The following is a 26,821-nucleotide window of genomic DNA, read 5'->3' on the forward strand; positions in this document are numbered from 1 at the left end:
TAGAGATGGAAGCTTCAACTCTAATTTAATAAACTTTCCATATGCGACTGGAACACAACTCAGTGACATCGATCAGCACAAGGAATAGTGCTAATATTTGCACATTGGTGTGGGGAAGACAAAGGTCATTATTGTCGGTCTTGTAAATTTGGAAAAACAGAAGTTTCAAGGGAAATGGTTCAAAAGGGAAATGATTTGCTCATGAAGAGGGACAAAATGGGAGTTTCTCCATGAAGGAAAAGAATGCGAGGTTCACTGTAGAGTTTCTCCAGGATCAAGGAACGGGGAGCACAAGGATAGTGACAAAATGTTGTATAATAGATGCCCCCTAAAGCATGAAGGCCAAGTTGGAGTGAAGGATGAAATGCTTTATAAATCAGTGCGGGGAATCGGTCTACCGTCAAAAAACCTACAAGCAAGTACAGATACATATACATAAACTGAGATCTCTATCAAACGATACATCAATCGTGGCACGGGCGCAACCATCCAGAGAATGATCATGTAAATGGATCCAGGTATGGGTGTAGCCATCTATCAAAGAGGATCATAATGGGACCAAGATATGGTCGCAACCATCCGATGACGAGAAGGTTCACATATGATAACTCATGGTCTAGTCACAGCCAACCATCTAAAAGAGACATGCATATCATCATAACCATGTCACACCACTTCGCAACTTGGAATTTTTGTAGTCTGAGTTCAGGGTCTTACACTCCAACACAACCTCATCAAAGTACATATTCTAACATACGAATAGATGTGTTGACATTGAACATGCTAGAAAGTTGCTTGATTACCAGTCAATGATGTAAATTGTTAACAAGCGCAAGAGAAACCACCAATAATGACAATGGACCTTGAGGTACTATCATAACAATTCATGGAATGTGAATACAAGAACTGAAGCTGACGCCCGTTAAATCACTCGATCGAAATCCAATGATGTGAACTTGTTGTCGAGTGTGAAGAACTTGCCATTAAGGCAGGCAAGCTCTAAGGTACTGGAAGGGAGTCTCTTGATCAACTTCCCAGATAATGAGTTGATGTCGATGGAAAGGGACCATGTCGAAGGAGGGCCATAATGAATCCCACATCATTGACGTGAGATGAGAGGATGCAAAATGATTTTTTATGATACAGAGAAACATAGGTTAGTGTAACTGTAGAAGGACAACTCTTGAATATATCAGCAACACAACTAGAAGTTTGGCAGCTTTGGATCCACGAGATTGGTGGTCATCATGACGTAGTAGAGTTCAGATGGAAGTAAAAAATGAACGGCCCAAACCCATGATGTTCAATGATACAAAGGAGGATATTTCAACCCCACATGAAGAAAAGAGTGTCATGTTCAAGAGTGAGCTGCCGACATGACTCGATAGATTTCCAATTTTTCCCTTGCCATCTCTAGAGAGTACCCCAATTATTTTTTGATCACAAGCTTGAAGGGATAACATATGCTTGCACTGTAAGTTCATCCTTCGAATGAATCCAACCTAGTAAGTTGAAAGAGCCCTAGGAAGGAGAAGCTCGTGTTCGTGGTGACGAATCCAATGTTGTTTAATAGTTTAACGAGTCTGAAAAAGACACATAAAAGAAAATTCCACATGGTCCCTTTTTGTAAATTTGTGTCTCTCGAGCCTGAAAAGGTAGAAAACAACACTCGAGAGAACCGATTGACCATTTTAGTCAAGGAGTTCCTTTCTCATAAACAGTGCCTCCCAGCCCGAAAAATGGGTAAACTTATACGGGGTGCACGACGTTTCGCATCCATTAATGAGTTTGAAATGACAAGGGCTTGGCCATATTTTCATTTTTAAAGGGTCAGAAGAGAGCTAAAAGTGGACCCCCCATTTTTATTTTCTTTAATGAGTCAAAAAGGAAAAATACTTGTCAATATTTTCACATGAGTTTAACAAGCTGAGAAAAGAGCTGAAATGTGACTCATCGGCATCGTCGAACATCCATCACCTGTTGCTGCACAAGCAAGGCAAAGTCTATTAACGAGTCCTTGAGGAAAAATAGGTCAAAAATATTTACAAAACCTGATATTTTCATGAAAAAATGAATAAAAGGGGGAAAAGTAGATATATTTATACCATTTACCATTTTACCTTTGCAGTGAAGACTTTTTACGCACTTTTGCCCTAGTTTTTTCGGAGCAGATTACGGGAGAGCCGGGAGGTTAATCGACGAGCCGTCAGTTTCAGGTAACAGTCGAAGCCCTGAGCTCCATTTTCATGCCATTTGTTTATGCTTTTATCCATTTTTTAGGAATTTTAGGGAGGTTTTTGAAAAACAAATTCACCCTCAGTCGGTGCGATTTCAGGCATGGGATCGCGTTGGCCAAGGGTTATTTGCATGATCATCCATGCTGACCGATGTGAATGTTTCTAAAACAGGTGCACCCACATTGACCAGTGAAAATGTTTCTAAAATAGGTGCACCCATGTTGTGTATAGGGAAAAAACATTTTTTTTTCAAGAATTGACCATTAAAACTTGATTTTTTGTGTCAAAATTGATGATTGACTCAAATAAATGGCTTTTGCAGGAGAGAAATCGCCGAAAATGGTGGATTGGAAGGAAAGAGAACATGAAGATGTGGACACCCAGGCAATGAATGATCCAAATTTCCTATATGCTTTGAGGTCTTGTAGGCTCTTCGAATTTTTCCTTATACCAGGGATGTGGGCCTAGCTCGAATTACTTCGGTACTTGATAAGCCTTTGGGACATCAATCATGAGATTTTTGTCATTGGGGGCCAGGAGCTGGAGTTTACAACTTCAAACATCTACTTCATCACTAGGCTATCTCATAGAGGTGAGCCAATGAAATTGTATGGGTCACGTCCAATCGAGGTAAGGATGTCTTCCCTGCTTGCCACACATTGTCCTCGGCCCTGAAACATTGTCCTCGGCCCTGAAATCCAAAAGTGGGAAGATCAAGATTTCTGGTGTGTGGGATTAGACACCGAGGGTGCTTCTTTTGACCATCAATAGAGTGGTGGGGTCCCAGGAAGAACATGAGACTAATAAGTTGAAGTTCCTTTACGCTATTGACTGCATAGCTCCTATGATATTCAATTTGGCAGAGGCCATGAAGATGAACATCAAGCAACAGTTTTCTAAGGCCAAGGTAGGAAATCTGAAGAAATTTGGCTTCAGATCAGTACTTGTGAATTTTTTTCCTGGAACAAGTGCCATTTTTCCAGTATCAATTGACTGAGGTTGATCCTCCCATGCCACGCGCTTCGCGGATGGCCCGTTGGAGTCATTTGATGCCCATGATCACTGGGGGTCAACAGATGTCCTACCAACCAACATTATTTTTGTGGCTACGATGACAAAAAATCATCATGGAGGATTGGCCGTACAGCGACACTAGTTTCCGTGGAGACCCAGATATGCCATTGCCAGATAGGGAGGACTTTGATGATGAAGGTAAAAACCAAACCAAAATTTTGATTTTGATGTTTTTTAATTGTTTTTAGTATATGCATGCTTATAACATTTCTCTTGTGTATGTAGATGTTGGACTAGAGCAGCCAGCCAAGATGTCCCTGATAGCTAGGCACTATCCCTGTCTTAGTGATTTTGTCGCCCCCTTATCAGGAATGGAGCAATAACGAGGAGGAAATTGCGAGGAACCTCGAGGGGTTGACTCATGGCATCCTTTAGTATGCTTGAATAGGAGACATGCCTCGGTGGTACTAGAGGCATATAGTGGGAGTCTCAGATTGGATCAACTGATTTTTGATTCACGTAGTATGAGCCATCTCGTGCTATCATGACCACCATGCTGAGTAGTTCCTAGGTCCAGTACTTACATATTTTTTGAGGCCTATGTGCCACGGATGTGCGAGGTCTGTGAGCCGCCAATGTTATTATGTACATACATATTATTTTTTGGGGTTTTGATGTATCAAACATTCTCACATATGTATATATGTTATATTTTCTTGTCTATTATGGTACAAATGGTTTGCCTTATCTTTTACATGTCTCTCAAATGTCTATCCAACACGTAATTAACTAATGCATCTGTTAATATATTCATGTGTCTAGGAATATGATGATATGTAATATAATCAAAATGCCTTTCCAATAAACAGATACGAAGATACATTCGTAATATTTGAGGGTTCATGATGGAATATTTCCCGTTGAGTTGAAGGACAATAAGCTATGAATCCAGGTTGACAACCAATTCTCTGATGCCTAGAGCGATGGCTTCTAATAACAGTTCGATGACCACATTGTATTCATCAATGTTGTTGGTTGTACTACCCAGGCAGATACCTTGAAGGTCAAACAACTCATTGTTAGGGTTGTAGATAGCCCATGCCGTAGATGATAGGTTCCGCGTACTTCGGCAAGCACCATCAGCGAAACCGACGTGAGGAGCTGCAGACATTTGCAAAGCAAGGAAAGCATATATAAGAAACAAGAGGGTTTTTTGAAAACTTTCACACAAAACCACGCTGTACAAAAATGAATCGCACACTAGTGTACATAAGTAACCATGAAATATGACCTAAGCATAGTACTTTTTGAGGTAAAGCCCGTTTCAGGGCTTATCGAGATGATTTCCTTCATAATCAATAAGTTCATAGGCTCCTTTCTACAAAACACGTTTTACAATATAGGGCCCGTGCCACATAGGTTCGAACTTGCCTACCCCCAGCTTATCATTAGCTTGGTCGTATAGCAGGACCAAATCACCCTCAGAGAAAGCGCGAGGGGAGATCAACTGGTCGAAATTGGATTTGACCCGTTTCTTTTGTGCTTCGATGACCAAGGTAGCGAGACAACGAGTCTCGTCCAGTCATTCTAAATATAAGAGGCATTCCTCTTGAGGTGATGTTTCAGGGAGGAGTTCAACAGCTAACTTAAGTGAAGGAATCTCACATTCGATCGGCAATGTTGCTTCCAAACCATAGACCAACTGGAATGGTGTGAAACTAGTGGAATCTTTGGTTGAAGTTCGGTAGGCCCACAGAGCTGAAAAAAGGATGAATTTGACTTGTGCATCCCAATAATATGTTGAAGCATGGAGACCAAGACTTTGTTCACGGCTTCAGCTTGGGCATTGGGATGAGGGTAATATTGTTGGGTTGTGTTATATTCTTTCCACGACTAACCTACATAGTGAACCGGGGGGTTAGAGGGGCATCAGAGCCCCCCCTTTGTTGCGTCGATTGTGCAGCGGGGGGTCACATGGGGGGTGGGTAGGCTCCCTCTATGGGGTCAGGGGCAGCGCCCCGGGAAATTTTTTTTTTGGACCCTATATTAGGTTGGGCGAACCTACCTATGGTTTTCGGTCCATGGTTTTGGACGCGATGGTTTTCAGTCCATGGTTTTGGACACGATGGTTTTCGGTCCATGGTATTGGATGCTTCGGCATGTATAAATATGTATTGTAACATTGAAAGGAATATAATGAAAAATCAAGCTGGTAGTCCCGGTTTTGGGATCCAGGGGAAAATCTCTGTGTATATGTGTTTTATGTGTTATGCTCTCACATTGTTTATTTTTCTGTGATTTAGAATTCATATGCAGGTAATTCTGTATGGGGTTAAAACCTACATTTGGTATCAGAGCTGTTTTGGCTTCAAGCGGATGCCTTTGTTGTTGAGGGGTTTCGCTTGGGCCTGTGGTAGACCCTGTTCAGTGGGAGATATGTGAGATCGATTCTGGTGGTGAAAGAAGATGGTGAGCAGCGGAAAGATAGAGATCGAGAAGTTCAATGGTCAGAGTTTTGAGTTGTGGAAACTCAAGATGGAGGATCTGTTGGTGGATAAAGATCAATGGATTGGGGTAGATCCAGGTACTAAACCAACGGGAGTGACCGATGAAGAATGGAAGAAGTTGGATCAGAAGGCAAAGAGCACATTACGATTGTGTGTCTCAGATTCAGTATTGCTGAATGTATCAGGGGAAGCTACGACGAAGCCTTTGTGGGACAAGTTAGGGACTTTGTACCAATCTAGGTCTCTGGTGAATAAACTGTTCCTGTGAAAAAAGCTATATAACCTGAGGATGAAATATGGAGACTCGGTGACAGAGCATCTGAATGCATTTAATATTGTGGTAAGTCAGTTAGCTTCTGTTGATATCAAAATTTCAGATGAAGATAAGTGCATCAGTTTGTTGTGTTCTCTACCAAATTCATGGGATAGTCTGGTTATTGCAATAGGTAGCAATGCAACTGCTTTGCAGTTTGATGAAATAGTCTCAGCCTTGCTGACGGAGGAGATGAGACGGAAAAATATGGAGAGCCATAATGGTGATGCCTTGTCTGTACGAGGGCGGTCCCAGAATAGAAACAAAAATAAGTCATTGAGTGGGAGATCTAAATCTAGAGGGAGATCTAAATCTCCAGGAAAACCTGTAAAGGTGCTGTGCTGGAAATGCGGAAAAGAAGGGCACTTCAAAAGGGGCTATAAATCTAAAGCTCCTGATAAAGGAAAAGGATCTGATGATGCTCCTTCTGTAGAGGCGAAAACCACCTCAGATGAAGGTGGGGATGTGTACTTGGCTTCTTCAAGTACACATGTAGATCATGAGGCATGGTTGATTGACTCAGGTGCATCCTTTCACTTCACTCCCCATAGAGAGTGGTTCTGCGAGTATGAGAAATACGATGGTGGTGATGTCTTCTTAGGAGATGATAGGAAGGCTAGAATCATTGTTCACGGAAAAGTAAAGTTGAAGTTGCAAGGTGGAAGGGTTAGAACACTTCTGGGTGTTCTACATATTCCTGCATTGGCCAGAAATCTGATTTCTGTAAGCAAGTTGGATGATGCAGGTGTAAAAACAGTGTTCGAGAAGGATACTTGCAAGATGGTTCAGAGAGCACTGGTATTGATGCGGGGAGTTCGGACTGGAACTCTGTACAAGCTGCAAGGTAGCACTATTGTTGATGGGTGCAATAGTTATGTGGTTCCTGAAAGTGGAGCTGAAAATCTAATGGTCTCTGGATAAAAGACCATGTTGTGGCATCAAAGGCTTGGACATATTGGAGAGAAGGGCCTTCGAATACTTCATGGTACAGGTATGGTAGAAGGTATGAGTAATAGCTCTCTAGATTTTGATTTCTGTGAAAATTGTGTATATGGGAAGCAGAATCGAGTGAGTTTCCCCTCTGGTGCTAAGAGGGAAAATCAGATATTAGAGCTTGTGCATAGTGATGTGTTTGGACCTGTGAAGGTTCCATCACTGGGTAAGTCTTTGTACTATGTATCATTTATAGATGACTTCTCAAGGAATACATGGATATATTTCCTTAAGAAGAAATCTGAAGTCTTTGATAGGTTTAAAGAATTTAAGGCTCTCGTGGAAAATCAGACAAAGAAGAAGATAAAGGTGTTGAGGACAGATAATGGTGGAGACTTTTGCAGCAAGGAATTTGAAGAATTCTGTAAGAAGTGTGGTATAGCACGATAGAAGACTACTTCATATACACCTTAGCAAAATGGAGTCATAGAAGGAATGAACGAGATGTTGATGGAAAGGGCAAGAAGCGTGCTCAGTGATGCCGGGTTAGGACAGGAATTCTGGGCAGAGGCGGTGGATACTGCATGTTACTTGGTCAACAGGTCACCTTCATCAGCGTTGGAGGATAAGACTCCACAAGAAGTATGGACTGGTAAGAAACCCTCTCTTTCACATCTGAGGGTATTTGGATGTGATGCATATGTACATGTTCGAAAGGAGAAACGAACCAAGTTGGATAGTAAATCTGAAAAGTGCATCTTTATTGGGTATAAGGATGGTTTAAAGGGTTATAAGCTTTGGAATCCAGTCACACAGAAGGTTGTGTACAGCTGAGATGTGGTGTTCAGAGAGGTAAAAGATTTTATTAAACATGAAGTCCAACCAAAGGAACCTAAGAAGATAGAGTTTGAGCTAAAGGAGGAAGAATCAGACTCTGTAGCAGAGGAGGAATCAGAAGATGAAGAGCCACAAACTCTGGCTATGAGAAGATCAGTTCGAGAAAGAAGGCAACCAGAAAGGTATAGTCCTTCTACTTTCTATTCAAATTTTTCTTTGTCTATTACTGATGATGATCCCAGAACTGTAAAGGAAGTAGTAGATTCAGAGGATGGAAAACTCTTGAAAGAGGCCATGGTTGATGAAATGGCATCTTTGCACAAAAATGAGGCTTGGGATCTGGTGGAGTTTCTAGCTGGAAGGAAACCCATTGGCAACAAATGGGTGTTCAAAAAGAAAACAAATGCAGAAGGGAAGGTGGAGAATTACAAAGCTCGGTTGGTAGCAAAAGGTTATTCCCAGGTGCCGGGAATTGATTTTGGTGATATTTTTTCTCCTATTGCTAAGGTAACTTCTATTAGGTTACTTTTATCTGTTGTTGCTGCTTTTGATTTTGAGCTAGAACAGATGGATGTGAAGACAACATTTATTCACGGGGATTTGGAAGAGGAAATCTACATGAAGCAACCTGAAGGCTTTGCGGTGAAGGGTAAGAAAGAACTGGTATGCAAGTTAAATAAGTCTCTGTATGGGTTAAAACAGTCACCAAGGATGTGGTATCAGAAATTTGATACATTTATACAGGGACTTGGCTTCACCAGAAGCAAAGCAGATCACTGTGTGTATTTTAAATTAATTGGTGACCGTGTTATTTATCTAGTCTTGTATGTGGATGATATGTTGCTGGTTGGAAATGACAAAGAAATTATCCTGGATTTGAAGACCCAATTGTCCAAATTCGACATGAAAGATCTTGGTGCTGCAAACTATATTTTGGGCATGGAAATTAAAAGAGATCGGGCAAAGAGGAAGCTCTGGTTAAACCAGAGGAAGTATGTCGAGACAATACTGTAGAGGTTTTATATGCAGGATAGTAAACCGGTGAAGGTTCCTATTCTTGTAGGTGTGAGGTTATCTGCTGAACAGTGTCCCAAGACACAAGAAGAGGAAGAGGACATGTCCCATGTTCCATATGTGAGTGCAGTCGGTAGCCTGATGCATGAAATGGTCTATACTAGACTAGACATTGCACATGCAGTGGGAGTATTGAGCAGGTTTATGTCAAAACCAGGGAAGGAGCACTGGACAACAGTGAAGCGGGTTTTCAGGTATTTTCGTTGCACTAGTGATTATGGTTTGTGCTACCAAGGAAGACCAGATTAGACAGGGTGTTGGATATTCATGGCTTTGTTGATGCAGACTGGGCTAGAGATCTGGATCAGAGAAGATGTACAAGTGGGTATGTGTTTAACCTATTTGGAGGTGCAGTCAGTTGGATGAGTAAGAAACAATCTGTAGTGGCACTATCAACTACAGAGGCAGAATACATGGCAGCCACTCATGCAAGCAAGGAAGCAGTTTGGTTGTAGAGATTGTGTTCAAGTATGGGGTTAGTACAGGGAGCTATAAGAATAGATTGTGCTTATCATTCAAAGACAAAGCACATTGATGTTCAGTATCACTTTGTGAGGGATATGATAGAACACAAAAAGGTGTTGCTGGTAAAGGTGGACACTTTGAAGAATACTACAGATGCATTGACAAAATCTGTGAGCTCTGAGAAGTTCTCTTGGTGTAGAGAAACAATGGGCATTTTAGGGCTCGAAAAATGACTAAGCTCTCCTGTGGCCCCTTGTGGAAAGAAAACAACAAGTGGGAGATTCTTGGGTTGTGTTATATTCTTTCCATGACTAACCTACGTAGTGAACCAGGGGGTTAGAGGGGGGGTGGATCCCCCCCTTCGTTGCGCCGATTGTGTAGCGGGGGGCGGGTAGCCCCCCTCTACGAGGTCCAGGACAGCGCCCCAGGAAATTTTTTTTTTGGACCCTATATTAGGTTGGCGAACCTACCTATGGTTTTCGGTCCATGGTTTTGGACGCGATGGTTTTTGGTCCATGGTTTTGGACACGATGGTTTTCGGTCCATGGTATTGGATGCTTTGGCATGTATAAATATGTATTGTAACATTGAAAGGAATATAATGAAAAATCAAGCTGGTAGTCCCAATTTTGGGATCCAGGGGAAAATCTCTGTGTATATGTGTTTTATGTGTTATGCTCTCGCATTGTTTATTTTTTTGTGATTTAGAATTTGTATGTAGGTAATTTCTGTATGGGGTTAAAACCTACAAATATGGGGTTGAGCCATCGTGGTGCAAGCCTAGTGTGGATGTCAATTATGCCATGATGTAATCTCTGAAATGGGAGCCATGATCTGTGGAAATGGCTTGGGGTACGTTGAACTTGAAAATAACATGGTTAAAAAGGAATTGAGCCTCCATCTTACAATTTGTCGAATACGTAGGCATCGCTTTGGCCCATTTGGTGAGGTAATCCACCACAACGATAATGTAGCCATGCCCCCCAGCCGAATGAGGTGTACATGTCATATAATCGATGCCCCATTTGGCAAAGGGACCAACAATAATGACGGGGTGTAGGTGAGCGGGTGGGGCATGCATCTTGCATTGGTAGATTTGGCATTCGTGACACTTGCAGATAGCAAGAATGTAGTCTTTGAAGATGGATGGCCAGAAATAACCAACGCGAAGAATTTTTAGAGTTGTAGCATAACTAGACATATGACCACCACTTGCCCCAGAGTGGCAATCATTGACAACTCTTTCAACTTCCTCAATTGTGAGGCATCAGCGAAGAATAGAATCGACACCGACATGGTATAAATTATCACAAATAATATAGTAGGGTTGAGAATGATGTTGAATACTTCGATGATCATCTTTGGTCAACACGGACTGAAACGTGGAGGTTTAGAGATGCACGATGATATCACCGCACCATGGATCAAGGGTGATAATCAAGAAAAGGGTCTCATCTGGGAGTTGTTCATCTGCACCAGTAGGGAGAGCTTTGGAGGGAAGGGAACAAATCAATTCTGCAAAAACAAGTGAATTCTTCGATTTGGCCGTAGTGAAGACAAATCAAATTCTTGTAGGATAATGATCCATTTAGAATACTTACCCCCCAGCAACTGACGAGTCAGGATGTAGGTCATACTGTTGCATTCATAAATCACTGTAGTCGTTCATAAGAGAACATAACGCCGACAACATTGTACATCCTGGATGGCAGCCAAAGCCAACTTCTTGACATGTGCATAACACGTTTCAGTGTCGAGGAGATTCTGACTTAGGTAGTAGATCATGTGCTTAGTGCCTTCCTCATCATCTTGAACCAACACCATAGCTGTGGTGCTAGGGGCTACAGCTAAGTAAAGGAAGTAATCTTGATAATAGTCCAGTGAATGCAACAAAGGAGCATTTATGAGGACAGCCTTAAGATCATCAAAATATTTTTTGGCTATCTCGTCCCATGCAAAGGGTGTTCCTTGATTGAGCAACTAGGTAAATCTTGTAGCTAGCCTAATGTAGTTGGGTATAAAACGATGAAGAAAATTGGCCTTTCCTTGGAGGCTTTGGAGTTGGTGCAGTGAATATGGATGGGCTAAGTTTACAATGGCCTCGACTTTTAGTGGATCCAAGAGAATCTTGTCCTTGCAAACGATGAAGTTGAGGAGTCGTCCCAATTCCATGCAGAAAACAAATTTGTGTGGATTTAACTGGATGTTATAGTGTCTGCAGTGTAAAACAATATGTCGAAGGTGGTTTGGGTGATCTCGTTGCTTACGAGAATGGGCAGGATGGTCATCCAAGTAAGGCTAGACAATGTTGCGAGTATTATGAAACGCATATGACATTTCCCATTGAAATGTGGCCCCATCCTTTTTTAGGCTGAAAGGGAGCTTCTTGTATGTGAACGTACCCCATGGGCAGATAAAGGCTGTCTTCTCTTAGGCAGTGCGATATTGATCTGGTTATAACCAAAAAAACTATCCATAAAGGAAAATATCTCTCTCCCAGCACATTCATCAATGATTTTATCAATGAAGGGAGTAGGATAGTTGTCTTTAGGATAGGCACGATTAAGATCTTGATAATCCATGCAAACGCGGATTGTGACTTGTTTTTTATTCACAGGGACAATATTGGACACCCATCTGTAAGGGGAATGGGATAAATGAACCCAGCTTTGAGAATATTTTCGACTTCGCCCTTAATAGAAGTGACCTTTCTATGGTGCACCAGACAAAGTCGTTGGGGAATGAGTTTCATATTCGGATACATTGGTATTTCATGCACCACAATGCTAGGATCAATACCAGGCATTTCTTCGTAAGACCATGCAAACACATCACAAAATTCCTGAAAAATACAAATATATGTCTTGATCTCATATGGAGAACAAGATACCTCGATATGAATGTGTTCAATGACACCGGGTTTGCTAGAAAGGTCAATTGGCATCATTTTGGTAATATTACCCAAATTTCCTTCCGACCATACTTCATGAGTAATAGTTGGTGGTGGAAATGGAGAAGAGGACTCCTCAAAAGAGGTAGGCATGACCGCTTGGCAAGGTAGGAATGAGGAGTGATGATGAGTATCGATCCATGGTGGTTCCTCGAGGGACATGATTTCCATGATACCTTCATCAGTGAGGAAGGTTTTGGCTAAGGGATCGGATGATTCCAAAGTGCCAAGCCAGGGGGGTTGAGAATACATATTGAAAGAGGTCTTTGAGATATGAGAATCAAAGGATGCAGAGTTCGTAGCCGAAAAAATTTCCACGTAATTGACTTCAGCGGGACTAAGCAGCATGACGTCACCCAAAGCATCAACTAGATCTGGCATAGGTATGACCTCGGGGTCAGATTTGACTGAGATGATGTTGACGAAGGCAACATGAGGAGGTGGGAGTGGAAAACTTCCCATTAAGGCAAAGTCTTTAAAGAGGCCTTCCCCCACACTCCCAAAGGGAGCACCAGAGTGCTTGACATACAAAATGTTGTCATCAAATGACGAAGAGGCAAAGAAATACAATTGATCAATAGTGACAATCCTCCCTTGATGGGGAAAACGGATAAAAAGAAACAAAGAGGAGGCCATGACATGCATGGAATGGATCTAGCTTTGGCCGACTAGAATATTATAATTGAGATTGGCGTCAACAATCTCTACTTCGACTTGCACTATCTTGCCTTCCAGGGTGATGGTAAGGTTGGGTAAGACACCGAAGGGTCACGAATCACACCCGTCGAAAGATTCCAATGTGTTCGGAGACTCGTTCAGTGTAGGGGAACCAATAGCCTTCTAGCACGCAGTTGACATGATGCAGGTAGAAGCACCTTCATTGATGATAGTCTGGTGGATGGTCTTTTCATTAATGATTACCTAAATAAGAAAGGCAATATGATGAGGGAGTCTCGGAACATGGTTCTCTAGATTGAAATAGATCAAATTAGAATCAGTGGGATCAATGTCCTCGATAGTTGACAACAAAGATTTCCACTGCGATGGACAACTTCGGAGTACCTCGAGAGCCGACATGGCTGATAGTGCCTGAGCCAAATATTCAACAATATTATAATGTTGAGCCGCTCGGGCATTGGGATTATATGAGGATTTCTATAGCACACCTCAAGAGGGTGGCTGTGTAGTAGAATCATGGTTAGGGAACTCGATTTACAGAGGGCTAGAACTCGGGGTAGAAGAAGAAGTTGGAGCTTCTTTTTCTTTCCCTAATGTGGGAGTTGAAGTTTGATAATATTTCGATTGGGTAGCCACATTAATGGGCATGCTCATCATGAACACTTGAGATCTAGAGGAAGCATATTGAGGTTGGTCTACCATCTGAATCTGCTGAGACAGAAAAGGCTCTTTGAGGACAGTAGGGGTCCCTTTGAGCAAACGACTAACTTTAGATCATCATGGACAATCCTTAGTATGGTGATCCTCCTTGCAAATGTGGCAGGGATACTTAGGTTTTCGTTGCGAAGATTCGCAAGCAAACAATTTGGGAGGACCTTGTTTCGGGGCATCGACTTTAGCTTTGCCTCTGCCTTTCTTTTTTTTGTTCGAGGATTTGTCTACTGCAGTAGATTAGACAGCGTGGACCTCTGAGGTTTTACCAGGACCTGGAGGGTTTTGGGATGAACTGTTGGGAGTAGTATTTGAGACCGACTTTTGTTTGGAAGAAGTTTTGGCAGGGGCCTGGGATACTAAACCAATAACTCCATCAATGGGAGGAATAGCAGTTTACTTTGATGTCACGAGACTAGATGATGGTCGCGGAGCATTCGGTAACAATTCTTATAAGGTGCCACACTGAGAGTAGATCAGGTTCAAGTATTGAGCACGAGCGATGGCTTGCTCTTCAGTGACACATCCACCCATGGCTATATCATGAGAAATTCGGGCTATGAACGATTTGGTAAACCATTGAGTGAGCAACTGATCAATTATCTCAAACTTGATTAGTTGACGTCTACATCTCCATTCATGGATATGACCAGAGATGTGCGTCACAGTTTCTTGCTTAAGCAATGTGAGTAGATAGGTGCCCATTTCATAATGAACCGGCAACTGAAAATGTGTGAGAAAGGCCATGGCTAATGAATTGAAGTCATGAAAAGTACTTCGAAGTAGCTCGATGTACCAATTTGCTACAGCACCCATGAGGGTTCGTTGGAAAAGACGAAGATGAATGGAATCATCCATGTATGAGTTTGACGAGCACCAGAGGTGATATGTCATCCCATGGGCCTAAAGATCTTCTTTAGCTTTCCCATTGAACTTTGGGCAATCACTTGGTATCTTGGATGGCATCGGAGGTGAGTACGATGAATGAAGAATTGGATCATTCGTAAGATGTGATACATCCGACAACTCAAGTGTAGCCAAGAAATGCTATTGAGTGTTAAAAGGCATGGGAAGTCGATAGGCAGACCCATAAGGAGGAGCCCATCCTTGCTGGTAAGTATTTTGACCCCAAAGTGGGGGATTTTGGCCATATAGCATCTAACAGTGTCCCCATTGTAGATTACCTTGACCAAAGGGAGGATTCGAACCTTGAATAACTTGAAGCTTTCCATGCACATGTTGCTGATAGGAAAGTATGGGTTAAAAGGTTGCTTAGCCTATTGACCTTGGACATATGGGTATGGGACTTGATGTCCTGGAACATAGGCCTATTGGGCCTATTGTCCCTGAACAAGAGGGTTTTGGACCTATAGTCCTTGTGCATAAGGTTGATATTCTTGTTTCCCTTGGACGTAGGGATTCTGTACCTGGTGCCCTTGGCTCGTAGGATTATGAACCTGTTGGCCCTGGACAAGAGGATTCTGCAACTGCTGCTGCAGGAATTGACCTTGAACCTATCCCTATAGCGGTTGCCCTTATTGATAGGTATACAAGGGTTGTTGTTGCCCTGGTTGGTTTTGTTGTTGCAAGGGCTAACCTTGTGGTTGCAAAATTTGTCCCTTCGGTTGCAGAGGTTGGCCTTGCGAGGGTATGGGTTGAGACGTATGCAGATCATATTACATATGCTGCTGCACGACCTGCTGCAATTGTTGAAAGGACTAACCTTGCGGTTGTTGCAGGTGACCTTGTTGCGGGATAATCTGCCCTTGCTTTTGTGGGGAAAGCCCTTGTTGTAACAAAGGTTTCCCTTGTGGTAACAAAAGTTTCCCCGGTTGTTTCAAAAGCTATCCTTGTTGTTGCAAGGGTACTTGAACAGTGCATGGGAAATTACCAAACTGAATCTGGTCGTAGCCAGGATGGATGTACTACCCAAATGGGATGGTGGAAGGTTGATTAACCAATCCTTGAGAATCGTATGGAACGTAAGGATTTTGGTATTGGACCTGAGACCCATAAGGCTATTGACACTGAACATTGCTCGATCCAGATGGACCACCAGGGTTTTGGACCTGTTGATACTAGACGTTTCTTGATCCAATAGGGTCAGCAGGGTTGTAGATAATACTAGAAGAGGGTTGATTTATACCAAGCATGTGAGGTTATGAGTAGCTTACATTCATGGCACCTGACACCATAGAGACATTCAGGTTCGACCCCCCCTGCAGTGGCACAATCTGGCCACTGACTAATGGGACAAAAGAACTGGTTGCGACTGACGCATAATTGGGATCAATGATACAAGAGTGTTCAGGAGGGTGGGCTACACTAGAACTGAAGTAAAAACTGGTTGGGAAGTCGTGTTCATGATGAACGGACCTGACGTAGGCCTGACGCCTAATGCCCAAACAGATTTATGGTAAAGTGATGAGGCACTAGGTGTGCCTGAAACTAAGTGCCCTAAAGACACATAGCTAGATGGCAAGCTGGCAGGAATACCTTCTGAATAAGGGAAACCCTCGGGAGGGAGCTGCAACTACAATTCTTCCCCCTCAACAGTGTGTGGAGTTGAGACTTCAAACTCATCTGGAGAAGTGACTGGAGCATCTCGTTTGGGTTCCATGTCTGGAAAGAAATGATGGTGAATAACTGAATGTGCACTGGGGGATAGTTCCAAAGGAACACTCGGTTGATCATACGGACTATAAGGGCACTGTCGTGATATCTCAACAACGTCAAATAGAGGGCTCGAACGATAGACAACCAGTCCAAGTTGACCGTTGGTGGTTGGCGAGTTCTCTGGATTTCAAATGGGATTATCCAGATATTCCAGGTGAAGACTAGCAGACGACCCTGAATCAAAAGTAGGCGGAGGACGAGATGATAATAGTTGAACACTGAAAACAATTACAAGTTCAACATTTTTGTCCTTAAATGGCTCTGATAACTCAGGAAGTGGCTCCTCGGACAATACTTTACATGGATGAGAGGAAGAGGAAATGGGCGAACCAGATGGTTCAGCCATGATGACCTTGTCTTAGTCGACAAAACAAATAACTTCAAGGCTTTAAAATGTCCTTTTAATGGAACTCACAATTTGGTAAAAAATTTAACAGGATGTTTTGGATCATGGGCAATCAATTATTTAAGACATGTAACAGACTGATGTTCTTTCATTTTTTAAGAGTCAAGAAAGAAACAAAGATGACTCTATCACTTTCGGTTGGAAACGAGCTCGAAAGGACAAGTGCTCAGATGATATTTTAAGTTTAATGAGTCAAAAATATCAAATGAATACTCTGGATGATCTAGGTAAACACGATTACTAGGAAACCATGAATTGTAGAATACCTCCTAGCCAACCAAGAAGTGTGAGTAGGCAATCTCCCCGAACACTGTGTTCGAGTGTATCATGTTCACAAGGTTGCCGACTCAGCTTCCTAAGGATAAAAGGACTGTAACCTAGTGGGGTCTCCTGTTATATATGTGATGGAATGGGGAGCACAAATCCGTGCTAGCTCTGTCTAATGCCAAAGCTAATGACAACTGCTAGGTTTACAGATGCCGGAACACGTCTCTAGCCTAGACCTTCTAGATGTGATCGTTAATGTCAAATGCACCTTAGGTAAATTGAATTCATTTAAGAGTTGATATTAGGTTAAGTTTCATTTTTCAAGTCTTAGCGATGCTACTTGAAAAACTTAAAATTCAACTAAATGGGACAAGACCCTTTCGATTCAATGAAATTCCTACACTAGAGAGGGTAGAAACTACTCAACCAAATGCAAATAATTAAGCAACTGAAAACGAAATGACTTTTCACTACATTTTTTCAAAAAATGAAATAATGAAAAATGCATTCCAATTCCTAATTTCCTGACAAGCACTTATCCATCAGTCCTTTAGAAATGAAAAAATTTCTCTTCCTTTTCAAATGCTGATGCAATTCTAGTTTTTAATACATGTGAATCATAATGATGCAACAAGCTAGAATTTCACACTTTCTCATGAAACATGAAACGAACTTTTCCATACAATCTTTCAATGAAAAAAATTTCGAGACTATGAGCTCTTTAAGCAGATGAAAACATGAAAAGAGAATTTCATTCAGATCGATGAAACATCAACTTTTCCAAACACAAGACCGACAATGTAATCTATGCCAGAAAAAGACGTTCAAACTAGTAAACAAAACTTTTTCAAACTTGTGCAAAAAGATGTCAATGTCATAAGAGGGACCAAAAAGAAATGCAAGGAGAAAACACACCCATAACCCGACTCAATGAGTCCACAAGCTGCTGAATGGAAGACTAGCTAGATGTCCTAGTGTCATTGGCCACTCAATGATTCAATCAATCAAATAGTAAGATGCCAAGCATACAAGCAATAAAAACCAGATGAAAAGTAGCTTTCTAATCAGGGAGAAAACAGTCAAAAGGCTCATAAGGTCAAAAACACAAGAGCAGAACACACTGGCCAAGATTGGGGTATAGCCCTAATCTTCACTTATAGGGATTGGTGTGACTACCTAACTAACAACAAGTGCCAGAGGCGGGTCAGTGCAACTGTTCCTCTATAATTCATGCTGATCTATGTGACTGTTAGCGGATTAAACACGTTGTTCGAGGGAACTAAGAAAAATTAAAAAAAATTCAAAACAGGGACTAGATCTGCTACTATGGATTTTAGACTTAAGCCAGTAAGTAGGAGAAAAGAAACAAAATAAAATGGAAAACGTGAAACTAGCAAAGCTCTCATGAAATCATGAAATCATGAAATCCAAAAAAAACAAAAGGATGGGATCTCCCCAACGGAGTTGCCAATTTGTGGTGAAGTAAAATTATAAGTGCGGACACGAACGAATTCCTCTAGCACGATAATGGGTCTAGCCACAATAGATACATTCTATGGAAGATTTACTTACGTTAGAATCAATCAAGAGGGCCTACCTCTTGGTCACTTATCCTTCTTGATGATGTCCTCGCTTGCTCACTCCGGTAATCTCTCGCTTCCTTCTTCAAACTCCCGAGACAAGTAAACAAAAATAACACACAAACATAATAATAGACAAATTGCAATTAAACCTACTTAATGAGTCAAGAAGCATAAAGACACGAATATGTAATATTACAAAACATGTATGAAATCAATCGATAGTTGCATATATTCATATTCAAAGAGAGATTACAACCATTCGTCTTGACGTCGTATTCTTCCTCTAACAAGACCAGGTTCCCACACACTTTTGCTAGCACTTCATGATGGCTTCAAACAACAATAGTTTAAAGACTCTTCCATTCAGGCTTCACTCCAAACCAAACACACTTCTCCCTCACACAACTAGTAATAGCTTGCTTGTCTAGTATATTTATACTCATCCAAAGCTCTAACTCTTATTTTCACACTAGTCACTAGTTTGTGCCTGGGAAGAAGGAAGGTTTATATAGGAAAGATGGATGGGAGATGGATCCTCTTCTCATGGGAGAAGGAATTATCCCTTGAGGTAGTTCCATCATTATAGGGGAAAGGAGCCCAAATTATCATCCTTGACCCCATCTGGCCAAACCAATTACCAGACTCTGTTACGGATCTTCTAGAGATGGAAGCTTCAAATCTAATTTAAATAACTTTCCATAACAGGACTGACACAACTAGAACATAGCTCAGTTGCACCAATCAGCATGGGGAATAGTGCTAATCTCTGCACATCAGCATGGGAAAGACAAAGGTCATTAGCGTCAGTATTGCAAATTGGGAAAAACAAAAGTTTCAGGGGAAATGGTGCAAAAGGGAAATGATCTACTCATGAAGAGAGACATAATGGGAGTTTCTCCATGAAGGCAAAGCATGTGGGGTTCATTGTAGAGGTTCTTCAGGATCAAGGAATGGGAGTACAAGGACAGTGACAAAATGTTATGTAACAGCTCCGCGCTGTGCTACTCTGTTTGTTCATCTGTCTCTTCCTTTGTCTCAGGTGAAGGTGACCTCACGCGTTTGTTAGAGCCTCGCTCTGTTCCACCTATTTTCTTCTTTTCCTGCTAAGTAGCATCTCACTCTGCATGCTTGTGAGTGGCCTCATTCTTTCTCTTTTCAGCCAGCTGCATCATCTTGAGCTTGGCCTCATCCGTCTTGCGCTACGCAGAAGACTTGCTCCCCCCCACTGCCAAGTCTGTTGTAGTGCACCATTCTGCCGGCCAGTGATGAAGTACTGCATCAATGTCATCATCTGTTTCTAGGTAAGGCAAGTCATACCATGTCTGTGCAGTGTCCTTCCATGCCCTGATAGACACATGGTGAAAATATTCCTTAAACTCTACGTAGCCCTACAGGTTGGCAAACATCGTAGGTGACAACCACGGTTTGCGATTGATGGCCATTCGGATGTTCATCTCCATGAAGATCAAGAAGATATTGTTATCCTTGAAGCACTGCGCATCCTTTGTCGCCCACAACAAAGTGTACTTTGCTACTTCTGGTAGGTCCGGCGTGACCGAGGGGAATTGATTGTCCTCTCGCAGCTCCCATGCTACCAGCATAATAGACAGTAAGAGCCACGTGTAGTGGAATGTCTTGTTGAGCTCTTGTGCCTCGCAACAGTTCGTAAGGAACTCACCGCAGAGATAGTGCACCCAATTGAACTGGACTCCTTCGGCACACTGGGCTACTAGCACGATGACAGCCATCAGCGCCTCATTGACGCAACACTTCCTCATCACCTTCCCTGCCAAAATTTGAGTGGCCACTTTTACGACAGGTTCACTGATACTGGATATGGCATATCCGCATGACTTCTTCACCAGCTTAAACTTATCCTTCATGGCCTCTACAGGGGCCTACTCACCACCTTTTCTGCCAAACATCATGGCCATATTTTCTCCTATGTAGGGAAACCGTGTGATCCTATGGATCAATCTGTCAGTGATGGATATTGGCTCCTCCAGCCACAGACACCCATCATGCACCAAGCATAGCAACTGCTTGATGACCAAGACTGTAATCGATGTATGGTGCGAAGCCTATAGCATGTTAAGAAGACCTGCATTGTCTACTCCTCTGAGCCACTTCCACGGCTCCAATGAAATCATCCTCGTGGTTGCGTCGATAATGTGGTGCATCAGTTGCTCGATTGCCAAGTGCAGGAACTTTTCATGGTCATCTAAGTCCTAGTCTTTGAGTTTTAATAGAGGAACCCTCCCCAAGCACGGTCCTTTGAAGACAATCTCATCCAGCAATAGAGGGGTTTGCAAGGGGACCTTTCTCTCATCAATATCTTTTGGCACCATAGTCTTGCCCTTGCACGGAGGGACATACTCAGGCAATCGAGTGAGAGGATCAACACCCTGGGCTTCCACTTCCTCCACATCTATCCCTAAGTCTTCGTCATCCAACGGGATGTCGTCGATTTCCTTCTCCTGTGGCTCCATATTGATGGCTTAGCCATTTTCTTGTGTGGTGGGCTTCTCCTTTGGTGGATTTCTTTTCAGCGATGCACGCACTGATATTGCAGGCACTTGCCCTTTTTATTCTTCGTGCTCTCCTTGGTTGGGGTTGGCTTTGGTCTCGGTGTTCGTGGTGATTTGGGGACTTCCGCTATTACTTCGACAACCTCTAAAGCAACTTCTTCTCCCTCCCGAACCACTTTCGGCATATCCTCCTCAGTTGTCACTACTTCGGTGTCTATAACTATTGCAAGCGTCGTTATAACACTATTCAACAATGCTCGTGTTGTCTCTGGTAATTTCTCAAACGCTGGACTCACTATCAAAGCCTAGAAAAATTCTCAGTTCATGTGAGCCTTAGAGTTCAGTAGCTTAATTCTCAAAATGCCAAGTGTTTTTCACTCGGTAGCCACCTATAATTTATAGGGAATTTTGAATTCAAATCTGACCGTTCCCCCCACATTCGCTTCATTAATGTCGGATTGGCAGCAATAGATTTTTCAAGGATTTGATCCATAAATTCCATCTTAAATGCCAGCCGCCCGCTCCATTTGGCCACATTTCTACTGTCAAATCATGAATAATGACTTTAACAGTCCATTTCTGGCTGACCTGCACGATTTCTCCCTAGGTAGCGCAGCTCCCTTCGTGTTGTCGTGAACCTTGTCACACTTCCTTCTTCGCACAATCCTCCAATTGCGCAGCTCCCCAACTAGGAAATGTAGTTTATAGTGCCATGCCTCCTTTTAGCTGGTTTGAGTGCTAAGATTGTGCTACCTTCATATAGTCACATGGCTAGACCACCTGTGTATGGCTTCAATCGGCTACCATTCACCTTTCTTGGGAAGGGATCTCCATTCAATTTAAGCAGCTGAACTGCTCCAATGTCGGTAATTTCCTTAATGACATAGGGCCCTAACCAGTGCATTATGAATTTCCCTAGAAATTTATCAAACTTACTGTCATATAACAAAACCAGTTCATTTACCTTAAAGGTGTGCAGCTTAATCTGCCGATCATTCCATGCTTTTTCATGTTGCTTTTGGACCTGTTGGTGAAATCTAGCTAGAAATATTTCTTCCTCAAGCTCAGCCAATTGTGCAAACCCTTCCTTCAGTGCTCTGTGATCCATCATACCCATGAGTGCCTCTATGCATAGACTAGGCACATTTTATTCCATGGGCATCATTGCTTCAACACCATATACAAGCCAAAAGGGTGTCTATCCAGTGAACTTCTTGCATGTCATCCAATAGGTCCATACTACTGCGAGTATACACAGGTTGCAATCGCTTCGCTAAGCATTGCAAACCTTGGTCAGCATGTTCTCCAACACTTTATTGAATGCTTCCACCATCCAGTTAGCCTGCGGGTGATAAGGCGTGCTTTTCTGGTGATATACATGAAATTCTTCCCTGAGTGCGCTGAACGTCTCGTTTAGAAAGTGCGTACCACGATCACTCATTAAAATATTTGGACACCCAAATCATGTCAGTACATACTCAAAGAGGAACTTTGCAGTAATTGCACCTATGCAATCCTTCATAGGTTGTGCCTCCACCCATCGAGTCAAATACTGCGTCATGGTGATAATGTACCGTGTTCTCGTCTTCTTCCCTTGGGGCTGAATGGGTCCCACAAAATCTATTGCCCATTTCTCAAAGGGTTGTAACATCATTTGTGGATTCAGAGGTAGCTCATCCCTTTGCGATGGCATGCCCTTCCTTTGACATACATCACATGCCCTGCAGTAAGCTTTTGTATCCCGATGGAGGGTTGACCACCACAACCCGGCACGTAGAATCTTCTGCACAGTCGCTCTTCCTACATAATGACCTCCCGCGGCACCCCCATGAGCTCCACAAGGATACTGATCCTTTTAAACTATGGTACATATCGTCACAATATTTTATCAGACCCCATTTTGTATAGGTTCCCAGGAATGACAGAAAAGTTTGTCACGCGTACCACTAAGTCCTTTTGTTTGACAGTGTAACCTTTCGTGGAAGTTCATGTCGTTAGGAAGCGTATGATGTCTTCAAAGTGACCATCCATGACACGCACAACAAATATTTGTGTTTCAGTCAGTCCCTCCTCCAAACTAGTGGGCTCTTCCCCTCTTTCGATGCACGACAAATGGTCTAGTCCCGCGTTCAGTCATCTAGGTTTCACAATGACTTCAAAATCATACTCCTGGAACAATAACAACCACCTGTAGATTCTCCTCCCCAACATAGGCTTATTGACCATGTATTTCAATGCGGAATGTTTCATATACATCTCAAAATGGACACCTAGCAAATAGTCTCTAAACTTTTGGAGTGCATATACCATAGCTAACCCTTCATGCTGAGTGGTGGAATAGCTCTTCTCCTCCTTGGATAACTTTCTGCTTGCGAATGTTATAGGATGGTCCAGTTCTCCTCCGCCGACCTCTGCCAGTACTCCTCCTAGTGCTATACATGACGCGTTGACATGTACATGAAACTCCTTCTTCCAATCCGGGAAGACTAAAGTCGGTGCAGTGACCATATTTTCTTTCAATACATCCAAGATTTTCTTACAGTCCTCATTCCAACAGAACGTGACATCATTTTTCAACAACCTTCCCATAGGTGTGGTGATCTGGGCTTAGCCCTTGATAAACATTCTATAATATCCACTATGTCCTAAGGTGGCGTGCAGTTGCTTCACACTCCTCGGTGCTTCCATCTTAAGTATCACCACGATCTTCACAGGATCTACCATTAGTCCCTGTCTACAAACCACATGACCTAGCAGGTTCCCAAAAGGAACACAAAATGGGAACTTCTTCAGATTGAGCACGATCTGTTACCTTCGACAGGTATCTAGCATTAGGCGTAAACTTGAGACATAGAATTTCATCAGCCCAAACATAGTCAAGTCGTCAAAGTACACCAACAAAAACTTATGAGTAAATTTCTTGAACTCAGGAATGACTACGTGCGAAAAAATTGTAGGCGGATTCTTTAATTCGAAAGGTGTTACAGTGTACTGAAAACAACCCCAATTTGTTGTGAAGGTCATCTTACTTCTATCCTCTGGTGTGATTTTGATCTGATGGTACCTAGAGAACCCATCAGTGAAGGAATACACTTCTTGGCCACCTACATTATCCAAAACCTCATCAATGAATGGAGTCGAGAAAGGATCATGTATGCAAGCATCATTCAAATTCCTTAGATCTACGCATATCCTTATTTCATCCTTTTTCTTATTTTCCTGTACTGCCATTGGGCTTACCCAATCAGATTCTTCTACGGGATCAATGATGTGTGTTGCCAGCATCTTGCCTAGCTCTAAGAGGACCTTCTCCTTATACTTCAGATTGAGACGGTAAGGTCTTTGCTTAACTGGCTTTGCGTCGAGCTTCAACGTGATCTTCATAATACCCAGGTCTCCTATTATCCCTTTTAGATCTATAAACTTGGTAGGGAACAAATCGTAGTATTCGTGGAGCAATTCAGCAACCTTATCCACCGTCGCGTCATGCCAGTAATCTCCAATCTTCGCGATTTTGGGCTCTACCTTCATACCAATATTTACCTGTTTTCTTTTCAATGGCGCAGTTATATCAGGATCCTCAATCTGCGATCCCTTAACCTCATGATGACCCTCTATTTCAGGGATGTTAATCTTTCACGGATCCTCATATTCTTCTTCAGCAGTCACGTTATAGAATTCTAACGCGTGACTCAACTGAGTGGTCCAATCGGGTTGAATCAGATCCAATGTATCCTGCAGTATCCTAAAGTTTGCTTCTTTCACCTCTTGTAGCACTTCGTCAATATAGTTAAACCCATCTTCAAATGTGAACGTCATTATGAATCCTTCGCACAGAATATCCCATTCACTTGTACCATGGTGAAGCTCTATTTCCAAGTACCAGTTCATCGAGATGACATCCAAGGTATGATAGAACAAGTGCACCCATTATTCCGGTTGGGGCTTCGCTCTATAAGTCTGAGCCCATTTGGCCAAGTGTGCGAGCGGATCATCCTTCCTGCCATATTTTTTTGTTATTCATGCCTTCAGCTTCCCAAAGTGTTTCCTCATCATCCTCCTACACTCGCACAAATCATCAAAGCTACCCTTGTGCATACCCCACCATCTAGCATACGTAGCGCGCAGTGCCTAGTCCAAAGCTTGGAAGTGCCGCTTTTCTGGTACTTCCCTCTCAAATGCATCCAAAAATACATCTAGATCATTCAAGCCATCATAACTAGGTAGATTACTTACATTCACCGACACACAATGCAGCAACCAGGTCATCATGTTACAGCTCAGTGTGGTTACTTCATGCAAGTGATTCTTTGAGCACTCTAATTCTTCATTAGAGTCCGAGGTGCATGAATTGTCATGATCCCATGCAATTCATCCATCTGGTGTTGGATTCACCCAATCTTGGTCTTGCACTATTATCTTATAGATACAGGCCAAATCGTCATTACTCTCATAATCATGGACTGGTTCAGTATAGCACGATCCTTCAGTAGGATCTAGGGGTACTATTACATGGAGCGATTTCTTCTCAAATATCAGCTTTCACTTCTTTAGGTTGATTACCCCGTTCATATTAGTAGCCCAATCGATGCCAAGGATCATAGGGTAGGGGTTGTTGTCATCCACAATTTCTATTACCTTAAAGTCTGCCAGCGCACTCACGCCTTCAATATCTATAGTCACCTCTTGCAGCTGCCCCACGGGGATGATCTTTTGTTGATTTTCCATCCTTAACTGAATCAGAGACCACTACAATGTGGGTCTTCCCATCTGCTCCCAAGTCTGATTTGGTAGGACATTCGCGTCTGAACCCATATCCAAAATAACCTTATCCATTTCATACTCTCCTATATACACGGTCAGTCTAATCTCTCGTCCTGTCCTTGTTTTCTGCTTACCAATCTTTCATACCACACGCGGTTCACCTGGAGTGTTTCCGGCGCATCTATTTATAAGCTCCTGTAATCCCTTCATGGCTTTTCTATCGCGTAGCAGCTTCATGTAGGTCTTTAGGAAGGTTGTAAGCATAGAAGGGTCCATTTTTTGATCTAACTTATCCTTTCTCCCTGAGGTGGATGCCTCAGCAAAGATCTTATTTGAATCCATGAACATTTCACATGTGCGCTCCAAATTAAATTCAACCTCCTTCGTCGGAACTTTGCGAACCCATGCGCTGTCTTCAAGCTATTTCCCCTTATCATCCCTTGTCGCAAATCCACTTCAAAGCACTATATTCACATTCAGATCCTCTTCATGAGGCTCAGACCTCATCATCTGCAGGTTCTGAGTTGGCTGAGGTGGTAGCGCCCTATTGTCTCGTATTCTTGCTATCAGAGTAGGACAATCTTCTGTCTCATGATCAAACTAAGTGAAATATTTGCATGATGGTTGCATAGGACTAGTGAATTCATGGGCATAGTGTCCTAGTCCTTTGCAATTGTAGAAAATTAGTTGTCCCCAACCTCTGCCAGTTCCTCCTCCATCTCGACCTCATTTACGCCCCTAAAAGCCTATTCGCGCCATCCCCGTGCTCTGGTTAGGGAGCCGTGTTCCTGCCTGAACCCTATAAGTGGGTGTTTTGTTCATCACCAATTCATAACTTCTCCAGTTGTGCTCATCATGCCCTACCAACCTACAGAAGT

At 42.5% G+C, this 26,821-nt stretch overlaps 1 protein-coding gene across 1 annotated transcript in view; it reads right to left on the reverse strand.

The window, feature by feature from the left end:
* LOC149179579 (uncharacterized) overlaps nt 1–25,907 on the reverse strand; it is a 63,997-nt gene extending 38,090 nt beyond the window's left edge. The window contains exons 1-3 of the mRNA XM_089413588.1: nt 25,743–25,907; nt 21,314–21,484; nt 21,028–21,128 (exon numbers count right to left, since the gene is read on the reverse strand). Coding sequence (XP_089269714.1) covers nt 21,028–21,128; nt 21,314–21,484; nt 25,743–25,907 — 437 coding nt within the window. The remainder of the gene's footprint in view (nt 1–21,027; nt 21,129–21,313; nt 21,485–25,742) is intronic.
* Between the last annotated feature and the right edge of the window lie 914 nt (nt 25,908–26,821).

This window comes from Pinus tabuliformis, chromosome 3_2, assembly GCF_031772625.1.
Source record: "Pinus tabuliformis cultivar Carrire ecotype Pingquan chromosome 3_2, CPIR1, whole genome shotgun sequence".
Classification (NCBI taxonomy): domain Eukaryota; kingdom Viridiplantae; phylum Streptophyta; class Pinopsida; order Pinales; family Pinaceae; genus Pinus; species Pinus tabuliformis.